Source organism: Lolium perenne, chromosome 3 (genome assembly GCF_019359855.2).
Source record: "Lolium perenne isolate Kyuss_39 chromosome 3, Kyuss_2.0, whole genome shotgun sequence".
Lineage (NCBI taxonomy): Eukaryota > Viridiplantae > Streptophyta > Magnoliopsida > Poales > Poaceae > Lolium > Lolium perenne.
In genome coordinates this window covers 341,448,780-341,467,255 of record NC_067246.2, presented here as the reverse complement: position 1 = coordinate 341,467,255, position 18,476 = coordinate 341,448,780, and the positions used below count along the sequence as shown (strand labels likewise).

General features: G+C 42.0%; 1 protein-coding gene and 1 pseudogene across 2 annotated transcripts; one reads left to right on the top strand and one right to left on the bottom strand.

Annotated features, from left to right (window-relative positions):
* Nucleotides 1-4,003: 4,003 nt before the first annotated feature.
* On the top strand, nucleotides 4,004-5,672 carry LOC127346021 (AT-hook motif nuclear-localized protein 20-like). 2 transcript variants are annotated; one of them, XM_051372552.2, is made up of 2 exons: nucleotides 4,004-4,294; nucleotides 4,528-5,672. In XM_051372552.2, exon 2 carries the CDS (start codon nucleotides 4,745-4,747, stop codon nucleotides 5,480-5,482), a length of 738 nt encoding a protein of 245 aa, XP_051228512.1. In that variant the 5' UTR covers nucleotides 4,004-4,294; nucleotides 4,528-4,744; the 3' UTR covers nucleotides 5,483-5,672. The 2 variants fall into 2 exon arrangements, with proteins under 2 accessions (XP_051228512.1, XP_051228513.1); XM_051372553.2 differs by having other exon boundaries at nucleotides 4,498-5,672.
* A 3,150-nt stretch (nucleotides 5,673-8,822) lies between these two features.
* LOC127346020 (transcription initiation factor TFIID subunit 6-like) lies at nucleotides 8,823-17,908 on the bottom strand (annotated as a pseudogene).
* Between the last annotated feature and the right edge of the window lie 568 nt (nucleotides 17,909-18,476).

Below are 18,476 nucleotides of genomic sequence, written 5' to 3'. Positions count from 1 at the left end.
AAACGTGGAAGAGTTATGTCTGCAAGAAAACACATTACAACATATTTGCATAATTTAGTTAGTATTACTTTGGTCTTTCTGAATCAGAAGGTTTGCTCACAAATTATCTGATTTTTACAATCATGGATAGTAATATTTACATTTGAATGCAGAGAATGATTATCATTCGGCATCAGTTAATGGTTTTTTTATTCCTTACCTTAGATTGTCCTGTTTGCTATCATCCATTTTATTTGACCAATTTATATTTAGTTTTTGCATTACTGCAGTTGCGATTTGTACCAGCATCCATGTCCACCATTACTGAACATATCTTCTTACATGGACACTAGAAGAGCGGCCATGCAGACAACCTTGGTGAAGGATCTATCACCTTGGGGATTTCAATGGAAGATCATTGTGTGTGTCGCTCAAATCTGGGAACATAGGGATCAATTGACCCGTCGTAATTTGTTCGAGCTGGACTTCATTGTAATTGGCTAAGAGGTACCTTCTAAATATTGAGACTCATAAATATAATGCATGTAATTAACTTGAGTTATTTACCCCCTTATTTGTCAGTACCCACTATATTATATGAAAAACAGTCAGTGGACACTTTTGTTTTTTGTCCTGCCAGGCCCGTACAAGCACCTACTACCCTTACATTTCAAGTGAATGGCTTTCTGCTGTATAGTGAAAGGATGCTAAATTTCCATATGTCATATGATCATTTAGTATCAAAATTAAATTTCTCTAGACGATAATACATTCAAAAATTAACTGATGTTTCAGGGCAACAAAATGGAAGGATGCATCCCAGCCAATCGAATTGACCAGTTCAGAGATAAAATAAAGGATTGTTCGATACCATTTTATTCGTTGTAGTAGGATCTACTCTGAATTCAGTTTGTGCATTTCAGCATTAAGCGGTTTCCATGGGTTTTAAGGTTAATCTATGGGATTTTCAACATTATTTATTGGGAGGGAACACCCTGTAACTACGTTATATTTTATTATTTCTGTATCATTTTCTGTTCGGGAACTATCATACTGTTTGTTTAAATTACATGATTATTTCCTGCTCTCTACTTCTCTTCTTTGGTCTCTGGATCTTGGTAGACTACTGATTTGTTGCTACCTCTTGTGAGTATGTTGCAAGGGAAATAGTACAATGCTCTTATGTTGAACATTTAGCTTTGTTCTTGAAAATATTATGCATTGTGCTTTCTTGTGGGATTTGTTTAAGATTTCCGATGTATTCAAGTGGTCAATTTTAGGTTTGTTGACTTAATGATCCATGCCCTATTTCAGGGCACATTTTCTTCTGACGGAATGAGATAGTGACTCAGATTGTTGTTTTGCTACGTGGGGGTATATTTCTTGCTGATGAGATTGGATGGATCGGTCCTAGACTCCTAGCTATGTGTCTGTGGGTTAGACCGGAACTTATTGTAGTGACTGATGGTAGGTGTGTAGCCTCATCGTGGTTTAGTTGAAAGCTAGCTTTCGAGCATGTAGATAGTTTGTATTTTGCACTTAAAGCCTTTTGTAGTGATATATTATGTTTATATATTCGTTGAACTTCGTAATGAGTACACATTTTTTAACATGTGAAGGCGTCCAAATTTCATTCAATTCTATAAAGATCTCTCTTAATATGGAAGAATGATGCAGCAGGACTGCCTTCTTAATCTTAAAATTATTGTCACAACCATGGTACACGGTCGGCACGGCGTGCCGCCGCGCCTATTCCTGCTAGTACTTTGTAATAAGGTTTTTGAATGCTTTTTTTAGAATAGGTGTAGAAGATAATTCCTATTTAAAGGAATGTAGTATGAAGAAGGTATTCCTTTCTATTATTATCAAAAAAATCAAGATGTAGTGATGTTGGTCACTTGTTTCTTAGGTTTGAATTTTAATTCTTGTGTTGGTCAACTAATCAAAGTACTTGTATTGAAAGGTAGAGTTTAATATTATGGTTTATCACTAATCACCTAACATGTACACCAAAATTCAAGGTACGGTCTTTAGGTTTTACTTGTGATCACCCAAGTGATACACCAATGAGGATTAAAATATGGTTCTAGGGTATTAGTTGAGTTTAGTAGGGTTGCTCTTCCTCCTAATAAGGTGATGGTTGCTTCAAAATAGTACTAAGGTTGGCATAGGTGCTTGGCTAGGCAAGGTTTTGGTGTAATGCATTTACTTCATTGCTAAATGTGTTAAAATGGATTAGGGTTGTTTATTAGCGATCTCCCTATGATTACTTGTGATGGATGATATCTAAACTTTGGATGGTTATGTTTGATTTTATCATGGCATGATCATATGAGTTTGAAAACACTTATAGTTTCTTTTATCCAAATAGTTTGAACAAAAATTCGTAATGTAAACGAATTTAGTTTCGTGATATTCCCTGTTGACAAAGGGTTAACTTCATCAATACCCATGATGATAGACTTGGTTTTCAAGAAGGAGGACACAGGCGAATCAACAAACCGGTCAGCCAAACTTAGGCAGCCGACGAGTATTACTATCAAGGGCGAATCGCCGAGATTATATATGTGGAACCAGAGTTACAGGGGTATTTTCTCTGATTGAATCTGTCCCTCCTCGGTGGCCCCTCCCAGCCCTTATATAGCGGGCTAGGTCTCAGAGTCCACCTCGAGGTCGAGTTACAGTACATGTCGATTCACCTGATATGGGCTTAGCTTTCCTAATAAGATATCTTCGGATTCATCTAGAATTCTTCGTGGGCTTTCCTCTATTCCCTTTTGGGCTTTGTAACAGGGATAGCAATGCTTAGGACCCGATATGGCATACTCATGTCACATGTATTTAATAAATTATGATTTAATAGTTTAAACTAAAATTCGTAATGTTAACGAACTTGATTCTTAAATAATGTGTTGTTGTAATAACTTTAATTCCATTTTATCTAACCTATAGATCAAATCACCTCTAGCCAAAATAAGGTTTTAGCAAAGTAACATTGAAGTTTACAGCGCTTGATTTGATAATCTACTTCAATTCCATCAACTCAAGTGAAACTTCAGTCTGTGCGATAAGCTTATTTAAAAACGTGGAAATTCCAAATTTTCAATGCATGGATGTATTGCATACATTTGTTTCCTTTCTTTTGTAACTTCAAAAGCTGGGATGTTACGCAATGTCACAATGTCACTCTGTGTAACACATTTTTTTTAAATGAATAAACAGATCATGAATCAGTATGTGTAGATGTCAGGGTTTAATATCATTTTTTACGAAAAATGTGTGTTGTGGTCAATGTTTTAAATAGCCGGCTATAGACTATACCCGCAGCCTTCTAAAACAGCTATAGCCCGGCTATAGTCTGGCTATAGCCGGCTATAGGCTATACCCGCAGCCTTCCAAAACAGCTATAGCCCGGCTATAGTCTGGCTATAGCCGGCTACGGCTATTTAAATAGAGGTTGTGGTACTCTAACATTGCAATTAATCGACTCTAGTGGCTAGTGCAATGGCAACATTTGTAACAAACATTAAGTAAATAAATAAATGGTTGGTGACATCGATTGATCCAGAGTTTAAGGTGTTTAGTCTCACTTCTAAAATATACATTTATGCAAATATATGGATGATTATAATACACAAAAACCCATACAATTAGTCTACGTTATTCAAAAAACATTGCGTTGAAAAGTATGCATGCATTACATTCAACAAAAGCAAGTTGGTTTAGTACTCGGCTGCTTACATGTCAATCCCATTTGGTTGTAGGAATAGGATTACTTATTACAAATTTAGAGTCATCTAGATATAAAAATACATTGAACAAAAAAATATGGTACCAGTGGTCCATCCAAGCATGCAAGTTAAGAAATGGTTAGATTAGTATTTTTTGTATCCGGTAGTTCTACTCCCCACCACGTTACCCTCCGTAAAATATTGGTAAACCAAAGAGGTGGGCTCAGCCTTAATTTTCTCTTACAAAAGTATGTCATGTACACACATACACATCTAGTGAGCTTGGTATAGAAACAGGTGTAGAACAAGTACAACTAGAATGTACCCATCAACACCTCATGCACCCTCTCCATGACAAAGCTAGCAACAATCAACAAGTCTTTCTCCTCTAGCTAGCTAGCTAGCTCACCATCCTGCATCCCCATATATAACACTGAGGGTGTTGTAGCATCACAAGCTTACACCAGGAAAAAGAAGGAGCAAGAAACATCACAGATCGATGGGGGAGAAGAGGAGCTAGCTAATCGATCTTCGGTTCCTGGATCGACATAGCTAGATGCAATTTCTCCACGACTCCGCATACGGTACTAATTCTCCTTCAATTCGATCTGTGCTAGTAGCTAGAGAAGATCAAAGTTATCGACATCCCTTTAATTGCATCTAGATCTTGAATTCTTCATCAAATCAGAGGTAGGCAGAGCTGATCCCCATATATGCATCTGATGTAAGCATATTATAGATTGTTCACATGAAGAATTTTTCGATCTTTGTTTGTATGTTTGCCCAGATTAATTACGAGACCATATGCATGGTGTAGGGCTGGCAAGAAGAGCTAACTTCTAGCTGCAAATTACAAAGCTGGGTACAAGGAACAGGGCTAAGAAAGAAGGAAGGAAGCACTAGCTAGTTAGGTTGGATTAGAAGAAATTGAACCGAAGCTGGCGAACAAGTGGTGGGACGAAGGGCGGCTGGGCCTCCCGCTCACCACGGAGGCGCCGCCGTCAGTCCTCTCCAGCAACCAGCAGCTGGACGCCATGGCGGCCAAGGCAGACGGGGAGCACAGCGGCGGGGGCAGCGGCCAGGACGACGACCGCTGTGAGCCCAAGGAGGGCGCGGTGGTGGTGCCAGCGAACCGGCGCCCGCGCGGCCGGCCCCCGGGGTCCAAGAACAAGCCGAAGCCGCCCATCTTCGTCACGCGAGACAGCCCCAACGCGCTGCGCAGCCACGTCATGGAGGTGGCCGGCGGCGCCGACATCGCCGAGTCAATCGCCCACTTCTCCCGCCGCAGGCAGCGTGGCGTCTGCGTGCTCAGCGGCGCCGGAACCGTCGCCGACGTCGCGCTACGCCAGCCGGCAGCGCCGGGCGCCGTCGTGGCCCTCCGCGGCCGCTTCGAGATACTCTCCCTCACCGGCACCTTCCTCCCCGGGCCTTCACCGCCGGGCTCCACGGGGCTCACCGTATACCTCGCCGGCGGGCAGGGGCAGGTGGTCGGGGGCAGCGTCGTGGGCGCGCTCACCGCGGCGGGGCCTGTCATGGTGATCGCGTCCACCTTCGCCAATGCCACGTACGAGCGCCTGCCGCTGGACGAGGTCGAGGAGGACCACCACCAGGACGCCGCCGGAAGGGGCGGTGTTCACGCTCCGATGATGAGCGACCCCTCGGCAGCGATGCCAATGTTTGGCGTGCCAGCGAACATTGGAGGCGGGCCGCTTGGGCATGCGGCTGCGGACGGGATGCCATGGCCGCAGGGGCATGCACGACCGCCATACTAGCATCGATCATGGATTGAGGCGCGCTCCAGCTCCTCGATCCTCATGGATCTGTTATACCATCAATCTAGCTAAGCTCTAGCTCCCACCATTACCAATAAGTGAATTAAGGACATGCATGCATATATATACTCCATGTAGCAGCTGACTAATTATTACTAGTATGATATTTACTTATTTTGCTCTGAACAAACAGTAAGATCGAGTGGAACTATATAGCGATCGCCTGATTGATCATGCACTCTCTAAATTTATGGCTTTTTTAAATCTCTGATTGCATGCATCCTCCTCAACATTCCCAAAGTTTGATCGGCCTAATTTTCGGTCCTACTAATGACGACTAATTCAGCTGTGTCTTTCATGATACTCCTTGATATGAATAAAAAGGGAGAATAGATTAGTAATCGTGCTAAGGAGCATTTGGATATATAACATGCTGTTCAAATTTTGCTAGATCCGGTGCCGGTGGATTTTTTTTGTCCCTGCAATAGAATCATGATATGAGATATGGAGTAAATAACTGACGCATGGCCGATTTCCCTATAATGGTGATCTTAGTGTTTTTCTTACATTTTAAGTACTTCATCCGTTCTTAAATAAGTGTCTCAACTTTTTTTTAGATACGGATATATCTATAACTAAAATGGATCTAGATAATTATTCAGTTTTGTCACCTTATTTCTTTTGCGACATCGGTCTTCCAAAAAAAAAAGTAAATAAGGACACGCACAACATGACCATTATGTACTGTGGACTGTGGTGCAAGCAAGTAAACTTAATCGGCCGCTGACATTGTTACCTGCATAGCATACTATTTCTTTACCTAAGTAAAGCATTAAGATATGAAATCTTCGAAATAGATACCACATGTTTAACTACCGTATGTTAATTGAGTGGTGACATGCTCGCATGCGGTGGCCATGTGTGTGCCATCAAACAGTCGAATTTACGGACCTCCTTGATATGGCTACTTGTTTTTCTGCAAGTAGATCCTGAAAACACGGGTGAATACGTTGTTTGATTGCAATAAGAATAAACGACAGTAGCCTTGCTACTGCATACTATATTATTATAGAAATTTCAGGTTTAAGAGTATATTCAAATTAGATATCACACGTTTAACTACCGTATGCTAAGTGAGTGGTGCCATGCTCGCATGCCGCGGCCATGTGTGTGTCATCATACAATCCTGTTTATGGACCTCCGTGATATGGCTACTTGTTTTCTGTAGGGATATGCTGAAAACACGGATTAATATGTGGTAGAAGTTGTTTGGTTGCAAGAAGAAGAAAAACGACAATAGCCTTGCTACTGCATATTATCATAGAAATTTCAGGTTTAAGAGTGTATAGATGTACAAGAGATTTGTACTAAAAAAGAAAGACCTTAAGCTCATTTAAATGATAACGGAAACTATCAACCTATGATGAAAATAGAGTAGGTCTTCCTGCTCTGTACTTGTTGCAATAAGAAAAATGTATATGATGTTTCTTATAGGTCAGCTGGCATGAGTTTTTTTTGTGAAAATTTCTTTTCCAAATTAAGCGTAATAGAGTGATCTCAAAGAAAGAAAAAAATACGTGAAGCGTGATCTAATTGTACCAAGAACTCTTAAGTGTACTACACTACTATAGTAAATTTTAGTTTATAGGCTTAGCGGTATCCATGAAATACAAGTCAAGATACTGTTAGTAGGAGTATCCCATATGCATGGCGTGGTTCCAATATTCGAGTTCTGGCACACGCATTGGAGAGATCGATATGAAAAGTTAAGTAGCTAGTTGCCCAAGAATCAAAAGCAAGTTAATATTCCTCATTGGTCTTGATATTGTTCAATGAAATGGCACCATAGCTACCAGCTCGGGGACCATATTATTATGTGTACACTATTTTAAGAGAAAAGTTGAATGTGTACATATCTACAGTACTAGCTATCTATGTTTGGCTTTTAATCTGATATGGGTTTAACTAAGGGATGTGCCAGGAAGAGAACATCCTCGGGAGTACTCATGGCACATAAAAACTACCCTTCCGTTCCAATGAAAAAATCCTATATTATTTTAAAAAATCAAGTTAAGTGAAGTTTGACCAAAAAAAAAGACTATCAACAACTACCCTACCCTTCCGTTCCAAGGAAACTATCAACCTATGATTGAAATAGAGTAGGACTTCCTGCTCATATTTTTTAAAATTTGGATGTATCCATTCACTATTTACTATGTAGATACATCCGATTTATATAAATCTAAGACATCCATTTTGGGATGAAGTGAGTATATATCATATGAAAATATATATAGTTCATGATGTATCAAACAATATTAATTTCGTATTATGCATGTTAATGATTTTTTTTCAAAAAACTTAATCAAACTTAACATAGTTTGACTTTAAAATACGCTTTATTTATTAAAAGGGAGATAGATTAGTACTCCCTCCATCCCATCAAAAAATGTCTCATGTTTGTCAAATTTTGAATGTATCTAGACACTAGGTAGATATATTCAAATTTTAACAAAGTTGAGACACTTTTGGTGGGATAGAGGGAGTACATTTAATTCTTAGTTGTGGTGCGTGTGGGAAAAAATATGTAAGCAAAATGGTACTCCCTTTAATAGAGTGACATTTTAAGCCGAGCATCTAGTGATGGCCCTACTCTCCTTTACCTACAGCTAGGATTGGTCTACCTCCGAACTAGCTGCCATCATCGTCATGGTTTTTTTGAAAGCCACCACAACATCTTTATTAATTATTGAATAAATTTACATCGTTTGCCAAGTGGCCAGTAAGAAAATAGGCGGATCCTCATCCTTTTTCTCCTTATTATAAGCCTATGCAAGCGCTTTGTGCTATACATGGCCTAAGTTGAATTTTTAGGGTTGGATGAATAAGCTGATGGGCCGGGTGGAATGGTATGAGTTGTTTGGCAAGATGGATATATAGTTCGATTTGGGCCAATTGGCCAGTTTGAAGTGTCGGGCTAAGATGGACCTGCCTGTCAACCCAAGTTGTCCAATCCGTAGTTCTGGTCTTTAGTCCTGGCCCATGGGCTGCTATGCGGCTAATGTACGCTGAAACATAAAAATAAGAGAGGTGCAGTAGTTCAGTGCCGCTGATGGACAGAAAAACGAGTCCATCAATCTTTCAGATCTCCTCTGCTATTGTAGTGGCCACTACTGTGGTACAATGCTATTTTGACAATAGAACAATTTGCTGGGAGCGAAATGAAGGAATGGAAGGGTCAAGAATACTGCAGGAGACCATCAAAAAAGAATACTGCAGGTGCTCCTGTGCAAATCATATTCAACTAGTTGACATGGGTATCGATCCAACGCTCACCCAATTCAACCCTTCATCAAATTTGATTTGACAACGTACAAGAATGAAGGTTATGTAATCACTTCCTTTCTACAGGAAGAAGGATATCTCCGGGGGTTGCATAAACGAGAAGATGTCCTCGCCGAACACCCCGTGCAGCGATTCCAGGAGATGTCCCGTGTGTTGGTCCTCCTTCCAAGCCTGCCTCAGCACTGCAGACGCTCTTTGCGCGTGGTGGTTGCCTCCCTGGTCTCTCTGGATCCCGCCTGCTGCTGCTATGCCGTCTGCCATTTGTCCAGAGGATGATGCTTGCATCATGCTGGGGTTGGGTAGCTGCGCAGAGAATCCACCCATGCATCCTGGCATATTTCCTGCCACTGGAGCTGCTGAACCCATGAAATTCTTCGACGCATCCGATGCCATCTTCTTCAGAGGTGGCTGCGATGCGGAGAGATCTGTACTAGACTTGTTTTTATCTGAAATTTGCACAAGTAGAAGCCATTAATTATAATGATTTCAACCTTTTACATCCGAGATGAAAGGGCATAGAAATCACACGAACCGAAGACTACACCGTATGAGGCGAAATTTATTGGATTTATTGCCAAGTGGTACATCTATGGTAAATACAATGAGCACTTACTTGGGTTATTAGTTGCAACTATTTTATTGCTCCTCAAAGGTGGCTGAGACGGCGTAGAGAGCAAGCCAGGAAATAACTTGAGCCGCTCATACAAGCATTTGCCTGCAGCACACTGAAAGAATGGATCCAGCAGTAAGCAACAAAAATAGCAATTGCCAGGTGCACCATAAGGCAGCATATATACATTCATAAGAAATTCAAAAACCTGGTGCTGGGCACAGTCAATAAAAAATATATTCTTCTTTACTAGCCCACATGTAGTGAGTATAACTTTAGAACCCTATATCCATTCAGTTGCTACTCCTAAAGAAATCTGACAAAAGGACCCCACATGTTAATTGGCTGGTGGACTATGCCTTCTACACTTCTCCATCTGCCTAGCACCCACCACATTGAGTACCCAAATGGCTGCACATCCATATGTGGATCGGTGCAAAAAAAACGGAATACATTTCTGAAATGTACTCTATTGGTTCAGAACTATGAAACTAACCAGCAGGGCACTGTAAACATGCCATGCTTCCTTTCTTTTCATTTCATTTATCTGTTTCTCAAGTTGCAATTCAGGATCCAAAAGTTGCATGTATGTCTCGAGCTTGGGCAAAAGCAGAAGCCTAATCTGGTAATCAACAAGAAATTGCCAGCGAATATTTCAGTATTCATCTAAAGTCTAACCTACTGAAGATTGAACAGGACCATAATGTTGTGTCAATGCTTTATGAGGATCACAAAATGCACGGATCAATATCTCTGTTAAGGATTTGGTCATTGCGATACGCGTGGCCATATCTACACTAAATCATTATGAATCAGTTAAGAGGTACAGAAAATGCCCCAATGTTAAAGCGAGTACAACTTTTGCCTACAGAGCCTATGCAAATATGTGAACAGTTGATTTAGAGCAATTTCCGTAATGACCACAACCGCAGCCCTCTGTAGTGGAATTATGTGCAATGCAGAAGTGGTTCAATTTTTTAACTAGGAAATTAACAAACAGCAACTGTTATTGTCTGTTTGAAGATGACACGAACCTAAGATGGCCCCATGAACAAGGAATACAGAGGACTAGTACAGAATAGAGATAGAGCCACCAAGTTGGCACTCATCCTTAACTTGTTACAAATAAATACTATAGCATACTTCATAAAGAGTACGCAATTTGGTGGAAGGAACTATATTGAATTTGTATGAATGGTTCTAAAGATCATAGTATGGTAGATGTAACTAAATAACTTACAAAAGTTGCTTCATTCTAAATAATCACATTTGAACCTATTACAGAGTATAACAATTGTTCATCGTTATACTTATAATCTTGAAATCTCAGTATACACTCACCTCCGACTCCGACATTCTGAAGCAACCACATTGGCAGAGAAATCGCAAAGCTCCCAATGATTGTCTGAAAGCCTATGCCCTAGCCTTTTCAAAACGATGGAAGTGACTATTATGCAACTAGCAATGAAAACAAGTATTGCTTTTAGAATATGCTGAAAACGGAATGATGCAATGCTTTAGTGGGACAAATGGCAGGAAAACGTATCAAACTTGACGGTCAACCACTTACATATGGTTCAATATGAATATGTGGATTGCGGAGAAGGCTTTGGGCAACACGCATGAGAGCAAATAGAACAGGAAGGTTGGACAAACTCCTGGTAACCTGAAATTTATACAAACGTGCAGTTAAAGTTAATACCAGTTCATCCATGTGGCTAAGAAAGTAAGATCGCAACCTCATCCGCAATGAAGTACGAAAAGTAAGGAACCAGCGGATGAAGGCATGAGTCTTTTGACAAGCTCACTAATGCTTCTCTAAATAATGGGCTGTTTGATCTACTCATAGTAAGCTCCGCTATTTTATCAAAGTACATCTGCAAAATCAAAAAGGAAAGAGGAATGTAAATTTCTCATAAAGATCTAAATCAATAGACAGATTACAGGTATATACAATATCATAACCGTAATACCTGGAGCTCTCTAGATAATATGTGCTTAACGGGAAGCTTGATGTCAACTGGTACTCCTGTCCGCCATCCTTCAGATGGGCTACTTCTATTTTCCATAGGTGATGAAATGGCTGAGGAAAAATTCTAGTTGTCTAGAGAAAACGAAAATCTACAAGAGGTACATGTCTCAATAATAAATAATGGACATAAGGACTCTTCATACATGCACCTGTTAGTGTCGTGGATCAACTAGTGTAGATCTAATGCCAGGGTACTGACTCTATGCATGTACTGTGTACGAGCGAGAGGGGTCGAAAGAGAGAGAGAGAGAGAGAGGGTTACCTTCTCCCTGTGAGGAGGAACATGACGGCGTTGACATGGTGGCGCCGGCGGCACGTGGGTGAGCGAGAGGGGTGCCGGTGGCACTCGACACGAGGTTGCCCTGAGTGCCGCACGCCCCACTGACACATCACCCACCGATTAGGGTTTTGCGCAGTGCCGACGGGAAGCTCCACCGCCACCCCTCTCGCTCACCCACGCGCCGTCGTCGCCACCATGTCGACGCCGTCAGGTTCCTCCTCGCAGGGAGAAGGTAACCCTCTCTCTCTCTCTCTCGACCCCTCTCGCTCGTACACAGTACATGCATAGAGTCGGTACCCCGGCATTAGATCTACACTAGTTGAACCACAACACTAACATTGTTATCAGATCCTACTAGTTGAGTAGATCTTTTGTTTCGGGAAAGAGACATCATGTGACCAAACCCTAGGCCTAGATCGAAAGAAAAGGAAAAAAAGAAAAAGCTCACCGGCGCAGGCCCTCGGGCTCACCGGAAAAGGAGCACCGCCGCAAGGCCACGCCGTTCCCTCTCGATCCCGATGCGCATCGGCAAGCCGAGGCATCGAGAAGAAGAACAACACCCCTACGGGGCAAAGGGCTTACCGGATGTTGTTGCGGCTGCCGCTGCTCGTCGCCGGAGAAGGGCGCCGCCGCTGAGCCAGTTGACGGCGGTGCGTTCACCCTCGAGGTGCTCGCGCACACCGGCAACGGGGCCAGAGGGGCGCCGCTGCTGCTTCTCCTCGCCGCTATCGGTGTATGGTGGATGGGAAGGGAGGGGGAGAGATCCTCGTCGCCGGCATGCCACCGCGCGTGCGGGAGCCGCCGTCTCCGAGCCGCCACCGGAGAGTGCAGAGAGCCGGGTTTTTTATACGGGGCGAAAGGCGCGCGGGACCGTCCGATCCGATCGGAAGGTTGGCGTCGCTCCCGCGTAAGGGATCCGGTGCGGGCCTCAGGCAAGCCACGTGTCGTGTTTTTTGGGCCGCGCTAACAGGCCGAACCCTGACGCACCTAGCGGCGCGCAGAGTTTCGGCGCTCACGTGGGCTGTGGGCCGCGCAGTTTTAGTTAGGCCATGCACAATTTTATGTTAGTTAAATCTAGAGGCATTTTTGGGTTGTTTTTTCGCCAATTTTTGTCTAGATTTTTTCTGAATAAATAGGACCAACGAAATATTTGTTCAGGAATTAAAAAGTGAGAGTTTATGCCTCTAAAAAGTTTAAAGTTTAAATTCAAAATTTCCGCTGCAAATAATTAAAAGATGCATTTTAAATTGAACAAATGCAAAAATGATGCTTAAAATTTAAAAGTTGACTAAAAGTGATTGTTGAAACAATTATGATTCTATCATTTTATGACCAACGCTATTAATGGCATGATCATGTTTTGTTGCAATGATGCATTTATCTCTATTTTCTGCCCAACGATGATATAGTTTTGATTTTAGTTGCACAAATTGTTGCATGTCCTTGGATTATAATATGCAATTGTTGTATTGTTCTCACTTCATTCTGGTTTTCAGGCGGGTACTACTTGATGAGCTACATCAAGGATGTTCCAACCCTCAGAGGTGATAACTACATTTAACTACACTGAGTGGAGGAAGAAGGTGGATTTTGCGTTCGTTTGTGCTAAGGAAGAATATCATTTTTAACAAGTCTTTCTATTCTCCCCCTCGAAATATGGCCTAAGCAACAGGCCCATAATTTCGATAATTCATCATTTCTTTTTCTTTTCTTTTGTTCTTTTTCCGACGCGGATACTTGCTCATTCACTTTACACACACGACACTTTTTTCACGCAAGGATAATAAATAAAGCTCATTCTGTAGTAAAGCAACACCCACATAAGTATTATTACACCATATGGCACACTTGCCATGTCCAAAATAACACTGATAACTGTCTTTGTCCAAACGTGAAACACTAATCAAGTTTCTAGGTAAAGAAGTAACAAATAAAACATCTTTAAGCAGAATAGTTAAGCCGTCAGCTAACTCCAAAAGGACGTCGCCAATAGCTTCAACTTCTGTTTGAACTCCCTTAGCGACTTTAATGCATCTTTCGCTTCTTTGCGTAGTGCACGTCGAATGGAATCCATGTAAAGAATTTGCAACATGAACTGTTGCACCTGAGTCAATCCACCAAGTAGATTTCGAAAACAGTGTATACAAGGATTCATTTACAAAGGAAATTATATTGCTACCTTTCTTTGCCATTAGAGATTTTAACCAATCAGGACAATCTGTCTTGTAGTCTCAGTCTGAAGACACTGATCTTTAAAAAACCAATCAGGTCAAATGCAGCATCAGTACCTGAACAAGCCAATCCCAGTGGACAAAGATCAGTGTCTTCAGACTGAGACTACAAGAAAGATTGTCCTGATTGGATAAAGTCTCTAATGACAAAAAAAAAGGTAACAATATAGTTTCCTTTGTAAATGAATCCTTGTATACACTATTTTCGAAATCTACTTGGTGGATTGACTCAGGTGCAATTGTTCATGTTGCAAATTCTTTATAGGGATTTCATTCGACGCGGACTACACAAAGAAGCGAAAGATGCATTGAAGTCGTGAATGGAGTTTAAGCAAAAGTTGAAGTTGTTGGCGACGTCCTTTTGGAGTTAGCTGATGGCTTAACTATTCTGCTTATAGATGTTTTATTTGTTACTTCTTTATATAGAAACTTGATTAGTGTTTCACGTTTGGACAAAGACGGTTACTAGTGTTATTTTGGACATGGCAAGTGTGCCATATGGTGTAATAATACTTATGTGGGTGTTGCTTTACTCCACGATGAGCTTTATTTATTATCTTTGCGTGAAAAAATGGTGTCTGTGTGTAAAGTGGAATAGCAAGTATCCACGTCGGAAAGAAAAACAAAAGAAAAGAAAAAAACTGATGAATCATCGAAATTATGGCACTGTAGCTTTCAGACATGGAACAATGCATAGATTGCATTCAAGAAAAATTTGTAAAACAAATTAAAAAGGTTACAACTTGAAGCACTACAACACTAGAAATAATTCACACCGATATATGTGGACCATTTCCTGTGAAAAGTGTGGATGGCTATGATTCGTTCATAACATTCAGATGATTACTCCCGATATAGTTATATTTATCCAATCAAAGAAAAAATAGAAGCGTTGGATAAATTTAAAATATTCAAAGCTCCTTGGGAACAGGGTTCGCAATAGTTAAGGTGTGCAAAATGGACTTTTCCGTTTCATAGCCAATCCGTGTCTCACCCTCTCCCCAAAAATTCAAAAAGAAAGGGTATATTCCGTACGATATCAAAATATGAACAAAACTTGTGAAGATGTAAAGAACTGAGAACTAGACATTATGAATAAATATAGGAGCTAACCATCAGCAGGAGGATTCTCTGGAATTGCAGGTTGGACGCCCTTAATAGCTAGCCAGTGAGCTACAACTCCTGTGTCGAGAGGAGCTTTCGGTAGAGGAGCTTCAATAATCTACATGACAGAAGTACATCAACTCCAATTGATTATCAAAATAAAGTAGTCTAAATGTATTTGATTCGTTCATCAATAATGCTCTTACCTCTTTGAAGTCTACCTCCCTATCATCAAAATAGAAGAGATCCATATGGCCCAGATCTCTCTTAAACCACAAGGGGTCATCAGAAGCAAATCCATATACAGACTGAGTATAAATGCAAAGCAACAAATCAGATGGCGTCAGTTAGGCTGTTTCAAAAATTCCATACTTATTACTCATGCTCACGTCGGCTAGACTGTTAGAAAAAATACTGAACAAGATTCCAGAAAGGAATCAAGGCAAAATGTACCAAGATAATTTTACTAACCAAGTCACATATTCAAGTGATACTATATCTAGTTATCTACAAAACTCTGCATTCTTACCATCCCAAGTTTTTATTGTTCGAAGGGAAAGCACCTCAACATTCCCGAGGCTGAGAGCACTGTCAACATCGTCGGCAGTCAGAACTGTCCTCTTTGCATGCCGTGTACACTTGATGGCATCCTGAAACAATGCACGGAATACTGGAATTAATATAATACAATACCAATGAGCAACTGGTATGTCCTGAACATGTGAGATACGATTATAAAGATGGAACGGGAATGCCATTTTTCGGGATTCCATGAAAACTTCTCAAGTGGTGAAATTAGCTGTTGTGGACAGCAAGGGAAGTATATAATCCAATATATCTAAACAGCAAGTTCCCTAGTACTGCAGTTTTCTCCAGCATCCTCACTCAGCCACGTCATAAAGTATATCCTGATGGTTCTTTTTTTATCGGCTTTCACTAAATACCATTGGATTTGGTGGCACTTTGCAGCTAGCTTACCTCCAACCGTTCTATCCTTCACTCACCCAATCTCCACTCTTCCTCCTGCCTAAACTGCTCTTCCAACCTCCTCTTTCATTTCTTCACCCATGCCAGACCTTATGCATTTCTTCTTGAGGTTAGGTCTTCCAACTAATTTTTACTTTGTTAGCGGATTCAGTGCAAAGTTGATTTAAGCTTCAGATTGTTTTACCATAACACAATTCAAAGCATCTCCCATGGGTACCGCGAAGCTAAGCATGTACAACAAATGTGTGTAAATTAAGGTTCACATAATTAGCGTGATACTACGTACATAGTTTCTTTTTGAGATTGTTTCATGCTGTGGATAAAGATTCCCTTTTGAGCCCAGATTGAGATGGAATATTCAGATTGTGGGGTATTTCCGATGCCTCACAAGGTTCATGGCAGGTGTTTGCTAGTTGCTATGACCATGGTTCGTGTTGGCCTTCCTAGAGAGAGCTAGTACTCATCGAGTCTGAATCTTTGTATGCTAATCGTTACTGCTTCGCGTACCACGGCAATCTTTCATTCTATAGAAAGAAGTGCTCGGTATTTAATAGACAGTCGGTATGTGTTGTCAATTCTCTTCAGATATGATTGGTTGACTCAGGGGTGGAGCTACACCCCGGCAACTAGGGCCATGGCCCGGGGCGCAGCAATTTTGTCGGCTTACTACCTATGGAGAATTTCGATCTGGCCCATGGTGCGATGCATCATCCTGGACCAAACGGATCGAAGGCGTCCTTTCCTGCTTCATTCCCTCCCCTCACAGCGGCCGGAAACACGCGTCGTCACCGGCCCGCAGGCTCCCTGGATGACCGGAACCCGTCCCAGCCATCCTTCTCTGCCGACCCCCCGCACTCTGCTCGACTGCTTTCGCTACCGCTGCTCGTCCGACCTGCCTGACCTTCTCATGCTCTCCTCCACGCGAGCGCGACCATAGGCCGGGAGGTGCGAGTGCTGGTGCGGTCATGCGCCTCTACTCTACGTCTTCTACTTTTCGTAATACATGCTTCACTCAATTAGACTATGTAATTGACTAGGCTTCAAGCTGCGGCTCCATCTGTGAGCTACGTAAATACGTAATTGACTGATTATGTTCATCTAAGTGTCTCGGTTGAATTGATCAATAGACTGTCCAGAAATCAGATTTGTACGTGTACTATCTTTCTGTAAACTGTATTACTAGTTTTTCGTATTATGTGATTTTTAATGTACTTTGTTGGATCGCTAACAACTCAGTTGATTTAGATGTTCATTTTTGCAATTGTAAGAAAAAGGTGTGCTATTACATGAGCTTTTTAGCGTAGTTTTTTCGCCTTTATTTTTTGGCCCAGGGTTTGCTCTAATCCTGGCTCCGCCACTGGGTTGACTACCAGCTTCAATAATTTTAGCTCCTACGACGCTATACGCCCATCTCCCCACGTCACATTCAAACCCAAATTATGTATGATTGGAATCTGTTGGGGATAATCGCAAGGGCAAAGGGAAGGGCAGCGGACCTGCATTGGCTCCCGGAGGCGGTACTCGGCGTCGGGGGCGAGGGCGGCGGAGACATCGGCGGGCAGGTTGGAGATGCCTACGCTCTGGGCAATCGCCTCGATCGTCTCCTTGGGAACGATGCTCATCCCTCCCTCCTCTTCGCTTCCCTGGTTCCTGTAAGCCCTATCCTAGGATCCCGCGGGAGCAAGCCGGGGCAGAGAAGAGGACGACCGGCGGGAGGCGGGAGGCGAAGGTGGGGGCGGGTGACGGAGGCGGTACTGTGCGGCGGCGGCGCTGGCCAGCGGGTTCGTGGCGGCGACGCTGGGCAGCGGCGAGGGTCTCGGGGAAGAGTAGGTCGGGTCTCGGGGGAGGGGAGAGGGTTAAGGCATGGCTGCTGACTGGGATGGTGACGTGGCGAGAGTGCTGACATGGAGCTGCTGACGAAGCACACTAAACTAAGGTGGAAGGGAATATCTAGTGCTCCCACCCTTGGTATGCTTCGGTTGCTACTGTATAAAAAATGTATTTTATACGTGCCAAAAAGTTATACGAAAAATTGTAAGTGCTCATGAAGTATGTCCTACAACTATGTGGAAGTATGTCCTACATGTATAATTTTTTGATACGTATAAAATACATTTTTTATACGGTAGCAACCGTAGCATACGAAGGGTGGGAGCACTAGATATGTTCTCACTAAGGTGAAAATAGTGATGATAAGGACCTGCTGAGTTTTCGTCGAAACAAAGGTCTGGAGAGTAGGAGAAGGTATCTAGCGATATCCCACCTTATATGATACCCTGATACTGCTTTTTAAAATTGAAATTAGAAAAAAAAATCTATAATGAATTTGTGATTCTTTAAAAGTATTTACAATCCCTCGAATTTGCAAAACCAAACTCAGAACACATTCAAAGTACCAAAAAGCT